Source organism: Hyposmocoma kahamanoa, unplaced genomic scaffold (assembly GCF_003589595.1).
Source record: "Hyposmocoma kahamanoa isolate Upper Pololo Valley unplaced genomic scaffold, ASM358959v1 211, whole genome shotgun sequence".
Lineage (NCBI taxonomy): Eukaryota > Metazoa > Arthropoda > Insecta > Lepidoptera > Cosmopterigidae > Hyposmocoma > Hyposmocoma kahamanoa.
Window position 1 is genome coordinate 1,885,217 of NW_020653732.1, and position 19,043 is coordinate 1,904,259.

Genomic DNA, 19,043 nt, shown 5'->3' on the forward strand with positions numbered 1-19,043 from the left:
TTGACGGGTGTGGTCAATTGTTTGACTTCAAATCGACCAGTTAACTTGAGTTTTGCTATAATGGACGATAATTGCAAAATTACATATTTAATATTTAATTACCGATGAAATGTGATTCCGTTTGTTTTGTAATTAGATTTTATGCTGTTTTTCACACACCACTGAATAGAACAGCACGGCATTGTTAGAGATATTATCTTTATTACAATAAATACAGAATATTTTTTGGAATATACGGAGACGTACACACAGGTCAGTAGTTAGCCTGTCTATATTTAAATGCAAACGAAAGTTGATATTTATAAGAGCTGTATCGCTAATGTGTTACCAGGAATATATGGCTTTTATTTCGTCTCCATTTCTGGATATATACTCGATGTATTATAGCAACTTCAATATCGATGATGAGCAATAATTTTATTGATAATATATGAGTAAGCAAAAAATAAATATCTTATCTCGGTAAATAAAGTAAAAATGTCTAAGTCCGTTATCAAATTTTACGATTGATATAAAATTAAAGTAACATCGCTTCGAAAATAATTATCAATGTCACCTTTAAAATTAAAATCGTTTTAGTACATACAGTGAGTACGATTGTAATTGTAAGTACCTAGATGTGGCCAACATCTATAGTTGCAATCGCTTCCGCAATTTGTGCGCAAATTTTTCTTTATGGTTATTGATGGGTCTTTTTCTGTGATATGGCCAATGTCAATTTAAAAACCAACGACCGTTAACATAGTTAACTCTCTAAATAGTTATTCGTTTTAAAAATAATGAGGCTCTTTATTAGCACAATTTAAATTCAATGTTAAGGTCAAATAAAATATGATAAATAAAAACAAACGACGATAAAACTTAATGTCTATCTTTTACTATTGCAAGATTTTAAGCATTCTAAAGCCTTATTTGTAAAAACATCTAAATTCCAAAATATGGGCTTTAAGGTCCTTTACCTCTCACCTACAGATTATATTTATGTCAACATTGTCAGAGGCAACACCAATCAATGCAAATCCTTCTAATTTTATTGAATTGATATTTCAAATTTAACGCCCCAATCCTTAACGTAAGTCGTATTTGGAAACATGGCTGTAAGTTTAAAATTCCAAGCTCAATTTACTTTGCCAGTTAATAGGTCAGACGTGACATTTTTGTAACCTAAAGCATAATGAACGCTATGTCCATTGTCTAACGCGATGATTCCCAAAGTGTCTACATCGATCTCCAGTCTACTCTAATCTACAAGGGGTCCATGTCAGCAAAAAATCTCGGGAGTGCATGACTAACCTCGTAACTAGTCGTAACGAAAAAAGGCACAACTATGCGTACTTTATATGACAGTTGTGCCCTTTTTCGTTCCGAGGGCAGATGAGACGTTAATGGGGGTCCACGAGAGTGGGAACCATTTCGGCAGGTTGTGACCAAAATTGTTGTGATCGGGCGGCGTCGTGGTGAATGTTCACTGATCCCACGGCGCCGACTCAACCGGCGAGAGGGAAACCCGGGGGGGTTTCAGTGGGGTAGGCCCTCCAGTCTGGAGGGAGAGTCCCCACATAACCCCTGAGTCTCCCTGGGCTCAGGGGTATCCATAAAGATTTCCCCCGTCAAAAAAAAAAAAAAAAAAGGTTCTGACCAAAAAGGCTTTCCGTAAATGGAATATTCCACATTACACAGATATTTTTTATTAGCCGTAGAGTTCCTTGTGAAACAGTCCAGGGAAGTAGATACTGCCATATTACCCTATTTCTGCCACAGCATTACTGCGTTCCGGTTGTGAAGGGTAAGGGTGGTGTAGAAATTATAGGTACTACCTACATGAGACTTGACAACTTATGTTCCCTGAACAGGAGTATCACTTACCACCAGGCGCACGACTTGTTTGTCCAGTCACTTGGTATCTTAACACGTTCCCTGTGGAACTAGAAATCAAAAATTGACCCCTCACGTGCAATTTTTTTTTTTTGCAAATATGTCGGAATTGATATATATTAATACATTTATGGATAGAAAATTCATTTTCATAAACTCCCTTTCCATTATCTAATTTTTCCCGAGTGCCCCATATATGATACACGCACGTATGAGCTCTTTACTTGATGCCACATATATGGTGCATGCACGTACTAGTTGTTTACTTAATGCATCACATATAATTCATGCACGCTTAGAGTCATTTTGACAGATGTTTTAGTTAAATATCTGTAGTCTATACCGTGAAAAGATAGAAAAAGTTAGTGAAAGTTTATTATAAAGTGTTACGAGTTATATAGTTATCTAAGTGTTTGACAAAGTTTTGGTTTTATCAACATGTCATGATCATCAAATGGCAATGTCCACTGGTTTCAGGCCAATCATGAAACCTAAAATTGTATTAGATTACAATCGCGGCAAGAAGGGCATTGATATAGCTGATCAGCTCGCAAGTTACAATTCGCCCGTTCGCAAAACTTGTTTTTGGTACAAAAAAATTGCGGGTGATCTGATGTCGGTAGCTGTTGTAAATGCAATTTTGATCTACAAGGACCTCCATCGAAATAATAAAATGACACTGCTGACAGGTCATGAAATAATTATCAGTCATCTCCTGGAAATTGAAGATGCTGAGCCGTTAGCTGGGCCATCAATGACATCTAACTTGTCCCGCCATGAATTGACCAAAATCCCACGCCGATGTGCTACCAAAATTTCCAGAAAGCGTTGTGTTGGTTGCTACAAAATTATGACTGAACAAGGCAACACACCTACAGAAGCTCGTGTAAAATGTGTAAAAAAGCATTGTGCCTTCATTGCTACAATGCTAGCCATTAAATAATGATTTTAGTTGTGCTTACCAGACAATTTTAGATTCTTGGGTTTTATGACATTCTTTATTTGATTATTGTTTGGTTTTTATTATCATGTGCCGTATACGCAAGTCAATAATTAGACCTTTCTAACTTGTAATAAAAAAATAATAAATATTTTTCGTGATTTATTTTGATAGTAATAATCTGGCAACATTGGTTAAAAAGTCATCCGGTACCACTTGCTTATTGTCACAATTTTTGTGGTCCATACGTGCAAGCAAATAAAGATAATCTAGCTTACACGTGCAAATTTTGAAAAACTTTTAAATTTACAAAGGGTCGTGTCTCATATGTGGTGCACTCACGTGTCGTTTGGACCTCGAAATGCATCACATATGATGCATGCACAGGGAACGTGTTAAAAAAAAGACATGCTCGCCCGCGGGGCGGGTAAACAACATTAGGTACAGGGTCAAGAGCACGTCAAGCTTGACGCTGTACATATACATACATGACAAATACAAAGTATAAAATATTCAGAGCGTGGTGAAAATATTACAAGACACCACTTTTTGTGGCGACTGTATGTATATGCCCCAAATTATTACACAGACTCCCACTCACCTACATAATCAGCCTCTTTGTTAGTATTAAAACGTATATTCGATAAACATTCTATACGATAAACAACACCAAAAAAAAGAATAAATGGTGCGGTGCGTCATGGTTTCTGAATTTATCTGACACTTTAATTTCAAATGTTGTGAAATAGGCATGTTGTACGATTTTTAACAAATTTCAAAGAAAATTGTAAAGTTTTCCATATCATGCGTAGTGCAATTTGGTTTTATAAATCCTTTTATCTAAATTAGTGGTCTTGAGGCGACCATTAAGGAAAAATAATTAAATTGGTAGTATTATAATATAGAAAACATGGCAGTGGTGCCAAAGCAAAATTTTAGGAAGTATTTTGGTGTCGAAGTGCCTGCTGTGGACTTCATATACGAAGATGAACAGGTGAATATATATTATTATAAATGAAATTATAATTTAATTAGGAGTTCTTCGGTTTTCCTGATTGTTACACGTAGGAAATAAAACTTTTTTCGTATATATATATATATCGTGTATTTGTTTCTTCACAAAATCAACGTTTAAGGCCCTTTATAGGCCTCATGCTCATCAGTTATGTATAATATTAATGCAAAGCTTTTTTACTTCTTCCTGTCCTTATCAGCCATCATTTCTATACTCGCACCTTTCTTATCCTTATTTTTCACTATAGTTGCAAAACTTAATAATAAATTTTCTAAAGAACATTCCAAATTATTTTATTTATACAATCAGTCAGCCGTCTTGACCTTGGGCCTTTTAAGGGCCTGAAACATTGGTTTGTTTGACAAAAAAAAAACAAATATAGGTACATACCTAAACACATTATTTTCGACAAAACAATTTTTCATTTCATTCTATGTGGGTAATAATGCCAATAGAACCATTTTAGGTTTACCAATGCAATTTATTATAATAATAATAATAATAATAACGCACACACTCAACATAGCCCCGCACTAGGGAAACCCTGTGTCGCGGGTGCCATGGACACACACATAGACAATCACAAATTACACCCAAACTCACGAGAGAAATAAATGTAGGTCATACAAATATTTCGCCCGACCCGGGAATCGAACCTAGGACCTCTGCGTGGCAGTCCGGCATGGTAACCGTTCGGCCACGGAGGCAGTTATTATAGATTTACACTTTTACATAGGTTTGTTTACACTTTTATATAATAATAATTTTGGTTCTATACAAATGATGATGCGGATAAAACCATGATTGACCTTCAAATGCAATCGATGAGTTAAAGTTAACAGTAGAATGTTTGTTTATAAATCACATGATTTGAATTTGAAAAAATTGTTCCATTTAGTAATTTCATTATTCACCCATAAAAATCTATTATAAATTTATAATAATAATTTAGTTGTATTTGTGTTCTTTTTTATTACTGTTTTTTAATTGCAACTGTATCATCACTCCACTGTATGATGTCCTTCTTCCTAAAATCCCCCATCCTGTTAATAAGAAATACCTTCTAACGTTGGGCAACTTCCACTTTGTGTATGTCCAAAATATGCTCAAAAAATGAACAAAATGTACAATTAGAGTTAGTCCTTGAACCATAAACAGATCTGTGCTCTTTATTCCAAATGGCTTAAAATAAAGTTTTGAGTCCAGCGACTCTTCTTCCATAGTCATTAAATGGCTGATTGTGTTCTACTGGTTCAACTTTCTAGTATTCTTGATTTTTTCAAACTTGCCGAGATCTTGCCAATACATTTGTATGTAGTGATAGTGCCTTATATTTTTCTTTACATGCCAGTAGGAGATACTTTGATAGTTAGCATTTCAAGACATTCATGTATCTCCTGGGCTCTTACAAACCAAAGTGATTGGACTATGGTCTTTAGTACACCATTTTGGAAGCAGTGAAGAATTTTCACATTAGAGGTGTAGGTTAATTTGCTCTCTTGTAATCATCGAGTATATAACCAGAAATAAGAAATGTTTGAAAGCTATTCTGCCAAATCATTACTGTGACAACTGTGTTCCAAATGGTCTGCCCAAATTTGAAATCATTGACGGGTGTCGTTAATGGTTTCACTTTAAATCAACCAGTTTAACGAAAGAATGGACGAAAATTGAGAAATTACATATTTAATTACCAATAAAATGTGATTCCGTTTGTTTTGTAATTAGATGTTTTGCTGTTTTTCCCACACCACCGAATGGAATAGCCCCCCCATGGTTATTACCTTTATTACAATAAATACAGAATATTTTTGGAATATATGGAGACGGTACACACAGGTCAGTTGTTGGCGCTGTACTATTTCAGCATTCTAATTTGTGATTTCAGCGCAAACGAGAGTTGATATTTAAAAGTGATATAAGGCCCATTTGCCTGAGTTGCCAGGGATGGATGGCCCATTTCGTCTTTATTTCTGGTTATTTACTTGATGGCTGTAATATTTTCCAACATTTTACCGTTCCAGTGACAATGTATTTGAAAAACAAAGCATTTCCTCACCTTGAAATTTTAGTATTAGTGTCTATACTATCCCTATCTAATAAAAAAATTTCAGTTTGCTAGGTGTTATGTAATACTCCCTGTATGTTTGTCTTATTTGTTACTGTAGATTAGCTTCTCGCAGTGAAGTCTATCAATGACATTTACCAAGCAATACTAAGTAATAAACACATGTCTTTCTTAACTGGACATTGCTAGAATCATCAGTCATATTGATGGTGCTATAACACAGAATTATGCATTAAATTTATTCATTTTCTCATTGCAGTGCGTTGTCTTCGATGAGATGAAGAATCCACAGGCACCGGTACATTTCTTGGTTGTGCCAAAGGACATTATTCCTAGGCTGATGGACACAAACGATGGAGACGAGAGATTGCTCGGTAAGATTTGCCTGTATATGTATGTACAGGGTTATTTATAAGACTACACTACAGAGATTTAGGTAATTGAGTAAATGTAAAGAAACCATAATTATTTTATGAAGCATTAGCTGTTTTTTGTTTTATAATACTGTGTGACGGGACAAACAAGTCGTGGGCTGGTGGTAAGCGACACGCCTGTGCATAACAGTTGCAGTGCCACTGAGAGCTTTAAACCGCACAGACCGGAGGGCCACTGCCACTAAAAGAAAGAAATCTAAACTAAAAAAAAGTTTTTTTTTAATCTTTTTTTTAATTGAGACTTTAGCCACCTTGGGAGACTATGTCAGCCTCATGGACGGAATACTGGGTTCCCTACTCAAGAGACTCAAAAACTTGTACAAGTTTAGAGCGCCAAGACATACAGGCTCTCTGAGCCAACAATTAATTTGTTCATTGCATAAACTTACATCCCCAAACATTGTACCTCTCAGGGATACGTTACGGTCACATTCCACCAATACATGATACAGATCGTCTATTATATTGCAAGTACTGCACAATGGGGATGGTTTAAAACCCATCATGTGAAAGAATTTATTATTATCCACCGACTGTTCTCCGAAATGATATTCCCATTAAAAAACTAAAAAGGTTTTAAGAAACACTGAAAATTTTATTTAATCTAAATTAATTCTTGAGGCCTTCCTCACTCACTTCAGTGCCCTCAACAAAGTGCAACTTTGGTTTTTCAATAATCAGTCTACAGTAACATATTGGTACCACATTATGTTCTTCTTTATCATTGCTCTGTAAGTATTTTATTTTTTGTTCATTTTCTATCTGAATTATTGTATGAAGTGATAGGTTGTAAAGGTCGTAAAGGAATGTCGCCCGTACATACTAACGTTTTGTCCCCAATTGTTTCTTCTTGTATTAGCATTATAAAATTTGTGTTGTTTTTTCTATTTATCTAAAAACTTGTTACTTTTGCACCCTGAAATGTGGGACTCGTATTAATTTAAAAAACTTTAAATTTTTTTGAAATTCCACTCCAGAGGTTGTTTGTTTGTGAAGTAAGTTACTGTTTAATGGAGATAAAGCAGACACTTGACCTGGAGCTAGTTATGCAGCGGATGTGTCATAACGGAAACAGATGTCAAAGTAAATCCTAGCGGAAACGGAAGCAGATGCGAAAGCGTAAATTTTTTTTTTTTGTACTATAATAACTCAACAAATTCAGGACAGGAAAGTTCAGGACTTGTTTTTGGTTTCATAATTTAAGTACAATTATTACACAATACAAAAAAGTTAAAAAACGCACGTTCCACCGCCAAGTAATCCGCACTACCGCCTGATCCGTCGCAAACGTTGTAAACTTCCGTTATAAATATGGCGAAGCAGAAACGGAAACATGTGAAAAAGGCTGCGGATCTCCATAGTTGCGGAAGCAATTAGCGGGACGGCACGGCACATTCGCCATCTAATTACAAGCGCATATTGACAGCAATTATGCCGCTGTATACTTAGCAATGCCGTAGTATTCTTAAATATGACGTAGCTTCCTTAAATATGACGTAGCATCCTTAGGCATACCGAAGCATATCATCTACAATACTACTGCCTGCCGTAGTCGCACACGGCGTCCTGAAGCCTGCGGAGGTATCCCGAAGGCTGCCGGCTCGGTATCCCAAAACCGCAGCTTGGATTTTGTAGCTACAACCATAATCATTGAAATATCAACTACAATGTCAATGATTATGTATTATTATTCGTTACTTAAAAATCTCTTGCCGTGCCATCAGTCAGTGGGCGCAAGGACATAAGCGGCATCGAATAGGGATAATTGTTCCCTATTCACAACTTCTTTTCCTTTCCAGGACACTTGCTAACAGTGGCAAAACGAGCGGCGATACTCAAAAGCCTGGACAAAGGCTTTCGTGTGGTTATTAATGAAGGACCTCACTCGTGTCAGAGTGTAGACCAGTTCTATGTGCAAGTGCTTGGTGGTAGAATGATGTGGTTTCCTTTTTCTTGAAATACATTTAATTTTGATGTATTTAGTTTTTTTACTAGCCTGCTACTAGTGACTTTTAAAACGGATTTCTGTGTTTATTATACAACAATAAGCATTATTAGTTAAATAAAACTTAACGCGTATCACGCTACGCAATTTCTAGGAGCCTGCGTGAGGGCTGGGCGTGGCTCTTAGTTTGGGCGCCGCTTTTATTAACTTATTATAAGGCTAACCTGACTACCTAACTCTTATGACACCTCCCTAAATCTGAGTTAGAGATAGGGTTAGTCTAAGAAGTGTTTACGTGTGCTAGTGAAATTACAGGCGCAAAGGACTTGTCAACTTATGTCTCAGGGTGACGGCGCAGTGGCACTGACCCCTAAGATTTTTGCAATTTAACGCTCTGAGTGGCACTACAACTATTATGGAAAGAGTGAATTTTTCTCTATGTTTGATTTGTGAATTAATAATTATAACAAACTAGTGGAGCAATATCCAAAAAAAAATTAATATCATGATAGTAAAACATCGTGATAGTCAATACACTTCATATTACAACTGTTTTCTGTTTAATGGGGATAAAGCAGACACTTGACCCGGAGCGCATTAGCGGGACGGCAAGGCATCGTATTGCAAGCGTATACTGACAGCAAGTATGCCGCTGTATACTCAGCAATGCCGCAGTATCCTTAAATATGACGTAGCATACCGTCTACACTGCTACTGCCTGTCGAGCCTGCGTCCTCTCGCCCCGCAGTCGCACTCAACGTGAAGCCTGCCCAGGTATCGCGGAAGCGGTATCTCTAAGCCGCAGCTTGGATTTTGTAGCTACAACCATAATCATTGAAATGTCAACTACAATGTCAATGATTAAGATATATTATTATTCGTTACTTAAAAATCTCTTGCCATCAGTCAGTGGGTGCAGGGACTTAAGCGCCATCGAATAGGGATAATTGTTCCCTATTCACAACTTCTTCTCCTTTTCAGGACACTTGCTGACAGTGGCAAAACGCGCGGCGATACTCAAGGGCCTCGACAAAGGTTTTCGTGTGGTTATGAATGAAGGACCTCACTCGTGTCAGAGTGTAAACCAGTTCTATGTGCAAGTGCTTGGTGGTAGACAGATGTGGTGGCCTTTTTCTTGAAATATATTTAATTTTGATGTATTTAGTTTTTTACTAGCCTGCTACTTGTGACTTTAAAACGGATTTCGGCCGTCCTCTCTGCGCTTATATATAACTATAAGCATTATTACTTAAACAAAACTAAAACAAGTAGTACACTACCCAGTTTCTAGGGTCCTGCGTGAAGAAGGGTGAGCTTAGTTTGGCCGCCGCTCTTATTAACATATTATAAGCAGCTTATCATAGGGACCCTAATTACCTAACATTTATCACACCTCCCTAAGTCTAAGTTAAGGCTAGGGTTAGTCTAATAAGCGTTTATTGTTTAAGTGTGCTAGCATTGGCGAGGCTTTCATATATTTCGATTCACACCGGCTTGCCTACAATTTACCACATATTATCAAATATTATGAATATTTTAAAGTAATTATCACATTTGGTGCTCAATTTTATGTGTAGAACAACTTAACCTTTGAATTGAAGTGTATTAGTGTCTTGTGTTCTAATAAGTGTCACACAGGCGTCACTTTTTGTTAAGGTGCTTCTTGGTTTTGCTAACGACTATTTTCACGTCTCACTGCGTGCTAGTGAAATTACAGACACATGCGACTTGGCACCTTATGTCTAAGGGCGCGTTCCCACTATGTCGTGACAGATTGTCGTGCAGTTTACAGTGTCGTGGCTTGTATATTTAAATGAAGTTGTTCACATAAGCACGACACGATTAAATGTCGTTCACGATTTTTTATCGTTACAACGACAAACTGTCGTCACAGTGGGAACAGCTAGAACGACAGTCGTCGGACGATAAAAACGTGACGACAGATTGTCGCAGCTCCTATTGTCGTCACGATCTAGTGGGAACAGCTAGTCACGACAGTCGTTCAACGATAAAAAATCGTCCACGACAGATAGTCGTGATATGGGAACAGGCTAAACACGACAGTCGTCCAACGATAATAAATCGTGACGACATAGCGGGAACGCGCCCTCAGGGTGACGGGCGCCGTGGCGGTGACACCATATGAGTGACCCCTTTCGTGAAACACGCGATTGCGCATAGCTACTCTTGCTATTATAAATCACAAGTGTAGCGATGCAATGGCGCATTTGTACCGATGCAGTCGCGTGTGTACAGGTGGACGATTTTAAATAGAAAACCACCGTTAGACTAAAACATATTAATTGGTTCGAAACATGTCGACCTAAAATTCGGCTTAAATGTGAGTTATCCGTTATTTTTAGTTAATAGGTAGACGATTAGCTACTGCATCGCGTCTGCATCGCTGCTAAATGTCGCTGTGAGTAACCGCTCTTAGATCTTTGCAATTTAAAGCTCTGAGTGGTACTGCAACAGTTATGGATAAGCGTGTCACTTAACAACAGGCGCACGACATGTTTGTCCCATCACTCGGTATTATATAAAAAAATTGGACATTTAATAAATTACCGGCTGTAAGCAATTTAAAATGAATTTGTATAATTTGTTACTTACTCAATGCTATTAGAAAGAAAGAAAAATAATTATCTATTGTAGGTATGTTTTATTTGAAATGAGGAGTAATAGCTTAGCGTGGTGGACATGTCATGCGGAGGGAAGAATGTCATATGACGAGAAGAGTGCTAGGTATGAATGTGGACTGATATAAGGCGAAAGAAAGGCCAAAGAAAACATGGATGGATTGTTTGAAAGATGACATGGATAAGAAAGGTGTGAGTATAAAAATTACGGCTGATAGGGGAGAGTGGAAGAAAAATACAAGTTGTGCCGAACGGTTACCATGCTGGTCCGCCACGAAGAGGTCCCGGGTTCGATTCCCGGGCCGAGATAAATATTTATATCACCTGCATTTATTTATTTCGTGAGTTCGGGTGAAATTTGTGGTTGTCCATGGCAATGGCACCCGCGACACAGGGTTTTCCTAGTCCGGGGCTATGAGTATATGAGTTAAACCTGCCTTTTAAGCAGAACGTTGAGATTACCTACTTTGTACGTATCGTAATAAAATCCTGGCATTTTATTATCGACAGAGGGTTAATAAATATTTAGCCGTGGAATAGGGAACGTAGTTGCTATTTCACATAGAAAAATTCGCGAGGTTTGCTAATTAGTCTTTCGTAGGTCAGTTTAGTTTAGTGTTAAACATTCGGACATTCAGTAAAACACTTAATTACAGGTAAAATTAGTTCTCGATTTTTATTAGAACGATTCTCTAAAGCAACAGTAACCACGTGTCCAGTTTTATTAAAAAAAGAAGCAATCATCCGCTTAGAGGCACTTTGCACGCGCGCCACTTTGATTGGTTACGGCTCATCTTGAAAGACCCATACGCTCGATTGCTGCTTTGTTTTGGATCGTAACTATAAGTCCATGTTTCTTCACCTGGTACATCATGGATAAGTATTCAATAAAATAAATATTGCAACTTATGTAAATTTATATAATCATTGTTTCAGGCCATCTGCTACTGGTCGCGAAGAAAGTAGTCATAGACAAGGATTTGTATAAATCTGGTTATCACCTCGTTGTTGATGAAGATTACAGATCCAAGAGATTGAAAGCATTACATGTTTTTGGAAGAGCTCTACACCATATGGTGTGGCCGCTTGGCCCTGGTGCAAGATTGTGAAATAAACCATTAAAGAAAAAACCGGTTTTTATTTTTTACAAAGTGTTACTTCTTTTATATGATATCAAGTGACGGGACGAACAAGTCGTGCGCCAGATGGTAAGCCACACGCCTGTCCATAACAGTTGCAGTGCCACTCAGAGCTTTAAATCGCAAAGATCTGAGGGGTACTGCCACTGCGCCGGTCACCCTGAGACATAAGTTGACAAGTCCCATATGCCTGTAATGTCACCAGCATCCATAAGGCGTTTATTCGACACGAATTTCATGGCGCTCAAGCCGCGCGGCTGCCGCGTGCACGTGTTCATAGACCGTGCTGTCATGGTAAAATACGCGCTCTATTTATCTGTAAGTTTTGTCTTTGGTCTACGCGGCGACCGCGCGGTTGTATTATTCTAGTAAATAGAGTTCAGATTCGTCATTAATGTGCGAAAGCGTGGCAGCTGGGCCGTTGTCGTGCGGTGCCGCAAGAAAACTTTCGCGTCGTGTAACTGGGCGCTAAATGCTACGGACGGAGAACGAGAATAGATCTCCAGGTTGGTAAATGGAAAAAGAGCATAGTACATACTTTTTTAATCGCACACCATACAGACTTACACCCGGATATTCTATAAGGTTCATGCCGGAGGAACATAATTTTGTGATTTTTTTTAACATACTACCAATGGGACGAACAAGTCTGGCGCCTGATGGTAAGCTACACGCATGTCCATAACCGTTTGCAGTGCCACTCAGAGCTTTAAATCGCAAAGGTCTGAAGGGCACTGCTATTGTGCCCGTCACCCTAAGACATAAGTTGACAAGTCCCATGTGCCTGTAATTTCACCAGCATGTGTCGAATTACATGGAGTTCCGTAAATTACAATGTACCTATAAAACTGCATTCTAAAGTAAAATGTTACTCTTTTCTGCGGGTTAACTCTTTTATGTAAAGCACCGCCAATTAATAATTTACTTAAGTAAGTAGGTACTGAACAAACACATCGCATGCATAGTGCATTCTACATTGCTCAAAAAAGCCAGCAAACATTGCATAAAAGGAGTCGGGTTTTTGTTTCTTTGTTAAACAATTTAGTTTATTTTTACGATACTGAGTAACGTAACGGGACGAACAAGTCGTGTGCCTGATGGTAAGCGACATGACTCTCCATAACAGTTGCAGTACCACTCAGAACTTTAAATCGCAGAAATTTAACCCGGCGCCAATTACGTTGGGTCATATTGACCCGAGGCGATTTACAACGGGCACGTTTTTGTTTTACGCCAATTGCACGATTTCAACGTTTGGGTAGCTGGAGACACTACCCGACTCGCTGGTGTACTAAGGGAGAACTCTACTCAATGCTAAAGTCAGGACTTGAGTAGGATTCAAAGCGCTAGAAATCACACTCAAGTCCTTGCCATTAGGGTCGTATTTCCAGTGCTTGAAATCATACTTAAGTCTGCTCAAATCCTGACTTGAGCATTGAGTTCTGGAATACGACCCTAAGTGTGAAGCCATCTGCGCAGCCAAGTAATACATGCAGTAAGACAAAACGGGTCAATATGACCCAGCGTCACCGCTGGCGTGGTACTTCTGTGACTGACATTATTGGTTTATTTACTGTTTATAATTAATTAATCTTATTCCTGCTGCTTGTTGCTTGCTGACAGGTATTAATTTAATCATTTGGTACCAACACGTGAAATTTACAAAGCGTTTGTTATGTGTTCTGCGGGCGAAAACTGCACTATTGATGAGATGCTGGTGGTAATCAAAGGTCCAACCTCTGACACTCGTGAGAGATGTCAAGTATGTCCGTTCAAAAAGGATAAAAAACATCTCATACATGTAATACACGCTAGATTTACATGTACTACCTATATACCCGGATCATACGGTAAGTTACTGCAATAGTTGCAATAGTTGCACGTCTCTGATATAGGACGTAGAAGACTAATTTCTAATAATCAGTTTGAATGACCTTTCTTTTAGTATATAAGACTATTAATTCCTATTATTATTCAGAATACTTTACTAAAAATAAAAGAAATATGAAAATTATGTTTTCAACGTTGATTTTGCACGTGTTATTGAGAACGCTTATTAAATATTTATTTATTGTTATTTCAGTATATGTCTTGAGAACCCTTACTTAATACGTATTTGTTAAAATTGAGACAACAACTTTAAATTTACAAAAATATTATCGATGAAATTCGGGTTACGATGACCCGGCGGCGTCGTTGGTGTAATTATTTTCACGTCATTGGCGCCGGGTTAAGGGACATTGTTACTATACCCGTCACAAGTCCCATGTACATACATACCTGTAATTTCACCACCACACTTATTACCCTTGAAAACCGGAACGTAGTAATGTTTTTATTGTTGGTGGCAGAGAATCCGTAGGTATGCTTAAAATTATTCTGTTATGGATAGCTATAACATTGCTGAATAGATTTTAAAACAAAGACTCGTAAAGCGAATAAATATTCAATTTATTTGTCTGCCATTCTTTGTAAAATATATTTATTAAAACTCAATAAATTCCCATTATTTTTATTTAGTTTACGGTTTTGTTACTGCTCAAGGAGCTTTTTTGGTGGCGATTGGTACGATGTAGATGGATGTTCTGGCACAGGTTGCGTTATTTTTGTTAATTGCGTTACGGACGCAGGTTGCGTTATTGGAACAGATTCAGTTATTAATGAAGATTGTATTACAAGCGCAGGTTGTATTTCTGACGACGTAAGTTTCATTACTTGCGCATCAGGTTGCATTACTTGAGTAGGTTGCATTACCTGAGTAGTTTGCGTTACTTGCATAGGTTGTGTTACATTCACTGAGGGCGTTGCTGACATAGGTTGCATAAATGATTCCTGTCTTGGAAGTGAAAGTGAACTAATACCCTTACTTTTTAATTTCGCGTCTTTTGGATATTTAGGTTTATCTATAACCTCAGGCTTATCTACCGGTTTGTGTACTTTAGTAACACTTTTGTCATCTGGTTTTTCGACTAAACGAACAAATATTCCAAAAATACTGGCCAATATCATTGAAGCACCTGAATAATAGAAGGCCACGTCGTAGCCAACTACATCCTTAATGGCACCAGCTATTGGAGTACCAAATACGTTACCTACACCCAAAAATAACAACAACAACCCAGTGGCATTTGTCAATCGTTCCAAACCGTACAAATCGACTATAATAAGACTTCTCATACAGGTACACACACACACGTTAAACCCAAATATAAAACTGTAGGCATACTGGTAAATCACATGATAAGATAATCCTGAGGCAGCTGTACTTATACCAGAAAGGCAACAGCCTATTATGTACAGGTACAAGGGCCTTACTTTGATTGCTATCATACTCCAAATCAAACGACCAAATGCATTAGCAAATCCTATTACACTCACAAAATAGGTGCAATGTACAGCGTCAACACCGGCGGACAGATTTCTATCTTGTAAATAAACGTACGGAATATTAAAACCCATATAACTAAATGCGCCGGAAAGAGAATAAATTATGAAAGATTTTTTCTTTAAGAGCTCAACGTCGCACATTGTCACCAAAATTCTTCTAACAGCAGTGGTAAACACTCCTCGTTGATCCTGCAGATCGTTTAGTGTAACGGCTCGGGACACAGCCATCTGGTATTCCAGCCCTGTTTGCGCATCCCCAGCATCTGCTATACTTTTTTGATATTGTGGTAGTTTTTGTATCTTCCCGTCATAGAAGGCATCATCCCTGTACATTGGTCGGGCGTGTGGCAAATGAGTTTGCCAATTGCACAAATTCCCCCAGCAAGATTTTTTTTGTTCAGGCTCCACTACTTTAATGTGAATGTCCACAGGCGGTTGATCACTTACTACGCCTCTTGATATCATTGATTTTACTTGATTTAATTGAGCTTTGCTAACGCCTTGTACAGTAGATAGTGTAATTCTCGACACTCCCTGCCTTTGCGACGGTCCAGCTGTAGTTCTCGCAGTTTCCTCTTGAATTACAGCGGCAGCTGTCGGAAAGCGAGCATTAGACACTGCACCAAACAAGCGTTCCGTTTTATTAGCTTGAGCTTCCTTCCCGTCTGCTGGTATATTTCCCGCTATCGTCGGTAAGAAGGCTACTGTCCGCGTGGGTTCGTCTTCTGCTGCTTCTATTTTTGTAATAGTCAAAGAAAGTAGAGGCCTGAAGGTTAAGGCAAAGAAAAAAGTCAAACCAAGTAAACCGCTGTGTAGTAATATCGTAGAACGCCAACCAGCTGTGTTACAGAGTAACAAATTCAAAGGAAACAGCAGCATTATACCGAAACTAGTTCCAGCAGATACAAAAATCATGGCCATTTTCCGATATTTTTCAAAATAAAATCCAGTAACTAAACCCGAGGCCATATTTATAAAACAACACCCGGCTCCATATAAAAAACCGTAAAGAAAAAAAAACGATGCTATTCCCTTCGCTAACGATGATCCCAGAACACTATAGCAGCATATTACACTTCCTAACATTCCGCAAACTCGGAATCCAAATCTGTTAATAAAAGCAGAAGCTATTGGGCTTAGCATTAAGTATACTGCGTATTGCAAGGAGCCGACGACTGCAGTCATGGCGTCTGAAATTTCAAAGTCTTTACTGATGTCTTTGAGTAACGCACCAAAAGTGAAAACACACCCATCCATTATAAAGGCGCATCCAAATGCAGCTATGAGTACAACCCAACCCCACCCGCCGTCTGTGGGCACAGTTATTTGCGCTGCAATTTCAGTTTCTTCAGCACCTTCCAATTCCATAAATTTTGTGCTGATGACCTTGCTAGGTGCACCCCCTGCACTAGTTTTTCTTCTTCTTTCATCTTGTTTAGCTTTTTTCTCTTTATTACCTTTTTCAATATTCATTTTTGTATTTCTATATTATGTCATGGGATTAAGAAGCTGAACTATAGCTTTAGCTTTATCGTTTTGTAAGTTATACTCGAATCGCGTGCCAATTTACTTTACAAATTTGTGGAGGACACAATTTCTATCATAACTTTCATGTTCAGTTCTCATAAAGGCTGGCCGTGCTGACCCCATATTATTAATTCAAATCAGGCCCAACATAGGTAAGATCTTTCTAATTTGTGGGCCCAATAATTTTTATCCATCTTATAAGGCCCAATCTTAAAGCTGTAATCTTTCCTTGACTTATGACGTGACTAGAGACTATGTAATCTTTAATTAATGTCTGTGCCATAAATCTTAGAGAATGGAAAAAATAAATAGGTATGTAAAAAAAATTGTTAAAAAAGGGACGTAACTTTATAATCATAAAGATTTCATAAAAAAATACTTCAAAATCAGATTCTTCTTCCTTATTAGTAATAGCTGATTTCTGTGGAAATGTGATATATAATTTGAAGAAACAAACCCAATTTACGATCACATTTCCCGCTGTAGATAAGTTTCCGGAACTGGCCACTTATATAAACAATATTTAAAAAGTAATTACAGCATTTAAAAAAGGAACTCTTTGGCTGTAGAATACAGTGTTTTTCATCTGACTGTCACTTGTTTTTACATTGTGGCATCATTTTAGAAATTGGTTGTCTACATCGCCATGGATTTAACTCGTGAAAATTTTCGTAGTATGATTTTCTACGACTTGAAGTGCAATGTAACAGCTCAGCGAAGCTTCGCTCGGCTTCAAACTGCTTTTGGCAATGAAGCACCATGCAAGACGACTATTTATAGCTGGTTTTCACAATTCAAACGTGGTCGTGTGAATCTCAGTGACGAATTTCGTGATGCTCTGCGCCGTATGATCAAAACAGACAGGCATGTGACATACCATGAGATTCGGGCATCTTTAGGTGTAGACATGAGTCAAATACAATCAATACTACACAAACATTTGGGTGTGAAAAAGCTGTGTTCTCGGTGGATCCCACAATTTGACTGAGGCCCAAAAAACGGATTGCGTCACTTGGTGCAATGCCATGCTTACCAGGTTCAACGAAGGAGCGTCAAATTTGGTGTGGGTATAGTAATAGGTGACGAAACATGGATTTATAGTTACGATCCCAAAATAAAGCAGCAATCGAGCGTATGGGTCTTTCGAAATGAGCCGAAACCAACCAAAGTGGCGCGCGTGCGAAGTGCCTCTAAGCGGACGATTGCTTCTTTTTTTAATAAAACTAGATACGTGGCTACTATTACTTTGGAGAATCGTTGTACCGTGAATAGTGATTGGTACACGACCATTTGTTTGTCGGAAGTTATTGACAAACTCCGTAAAAGTTACCGTTAACGCCATATCATCTTGCACCACGATAATGCCAGTTCTCACACGGTCAGACAGACAAATTAATTTTTGAAGGTGAACAGTGTTGATCTTAAGAGCCATCCCTCGTACAGTCCCGATGGTACCTTGTGACTTTTATTTATTTCCAAAAATTAAGAACCAGTTACGCGGTCAACGGTTTTTATCACCTGAAGAGGCTGTAGAAGAGTATGAAAAATATGTTTCAGAGATTGTCACGGAGGAGTGGCATAAATGGTTAGAGGATGGAAAATATAAGTGTTTTCAAAATTGATTCATTCGTATGAAAAAGTGGATTAACGGTTACGGAGAATATTTTGAGAAACAATAAATTCATTTCTGACCATTATATATACTACATATTATATACTATAGTATTTTTTTCTTATTCATTCCGGAAACTTATAGTGCGCCTCACGTACGTACATGACAATAAATAACACTGTTGCCAAAATAGGCGATTTTTCGCCATTTAAGCTACTTGGAGGGGAATACTAGGTATACAGACCATGCAATAAATAAAAAAAAACATGTTACTGTAACGCAATGGTGCCAGATTAGGCGATTTTTCTCCATTTAGGCTCAAATCACACTGGCGCAAAGTCGAAGCGTCGAGACGCGTTATGTTTTTCGCCTATTGCTATAGGCGAAAAACATAACCTGTCTATTCATCTCTATTTTCCCATTATTAAGGTACAAACATGTGTTATGCAAATATGAAGTCAT

General features: G+C 38.0%; 2 protein-coding genes across 4 annotated transcripts; one reads left to right on the forward strand and one right to left on the reverse strand.

Moving 5' to 3' along the window:
• Positions 1-3,500: 3,500 nt before the first annotated feature.
• Positions 3,501-12,032, forward strand: LOC113227602 (histidine triad nucleotide-binding protein 2, mitochondrial-like). Of its 3 annotated transcripts, none has more exons than XM_026460563.1 (3): positions 3,501-3,809; positions 6,158-6,272; positions 8,132-8,304. In XM_026460563.1, the coding sequence occupies exons 1-3, from the start codon at positions 3,726-3,728 to the stop codon at positions 8,287-8,289; spliced, it is 357 nt and encodes a 118-aa protein (XP_026316348.1). In that variant the 5' UTR covers positions 3,501-3,725; the 3' UTR covers positions 8,290-8,304. The 3 variants fall into 3 exon arrangements, with proteins under 3 accessions (XP_026316348.1, XP_026316347.1, XP_026316346.1); XM_026460562.1 differs by lacking the exon at positions 8,132-8,304 and adding an exon at positions 9,259-9,799 and having other exon boundaries at positions 3,503-3,809; XM_026460561.1 differs by lacking the exon at positions 8,132-8,304 and adding an exon at positions 11,853-12,032 and having other exon boundaries at positions 3,510-3,809.
• A 2,555-nt stretch (positions 12,033-14,587) lies between these two features.
• LOC113227518 lies at positions 14,588-16,915 on the reverse strand. Its single transcript, XM_026460454.1, has one exon. The coding sequence runs from the start codon at positions 16,913-16,915 to the stop codon at positions 14,588-14,590; it is 2,328 nt and encodes a 775-aa protein (XP_026316239.1).
• Positions 16,916-19,043: the final 2,128 nt, after the last annotated feature.

Bases quoted from the DNA above. Each gene is read 5' to 3' on its own strand.
- LOC113227518 (XM_026460454.1), bottom strand. From the start codon at position 16,915: ATGAATATTGAAAAAGGTAATAAAGAGAAAAAAGCTAAACAAGATGAA.
- LOC113227602 (XM_026460561.1), top strand. From the start codon at position 3,726: ATGGCAGTGGTGCCAAAGCAAAATTTTAGGAAGTATTTTGGTGTCGAA. The intron at 3,810-6,157 runs GTGAATATATAT...TTCTCATTGCAG, and splicing joins TCATATACGAAGATGAACAG to TGCGTTGTCTTCGATGAGAT. The intron at 6,273-11,852 runs GTAAGATTTGCC...TCATTGTTTCAG, and splicing joins TGGAGACGAGAGATTGCTCG to GCCATCTGCTACTGGTCGCG.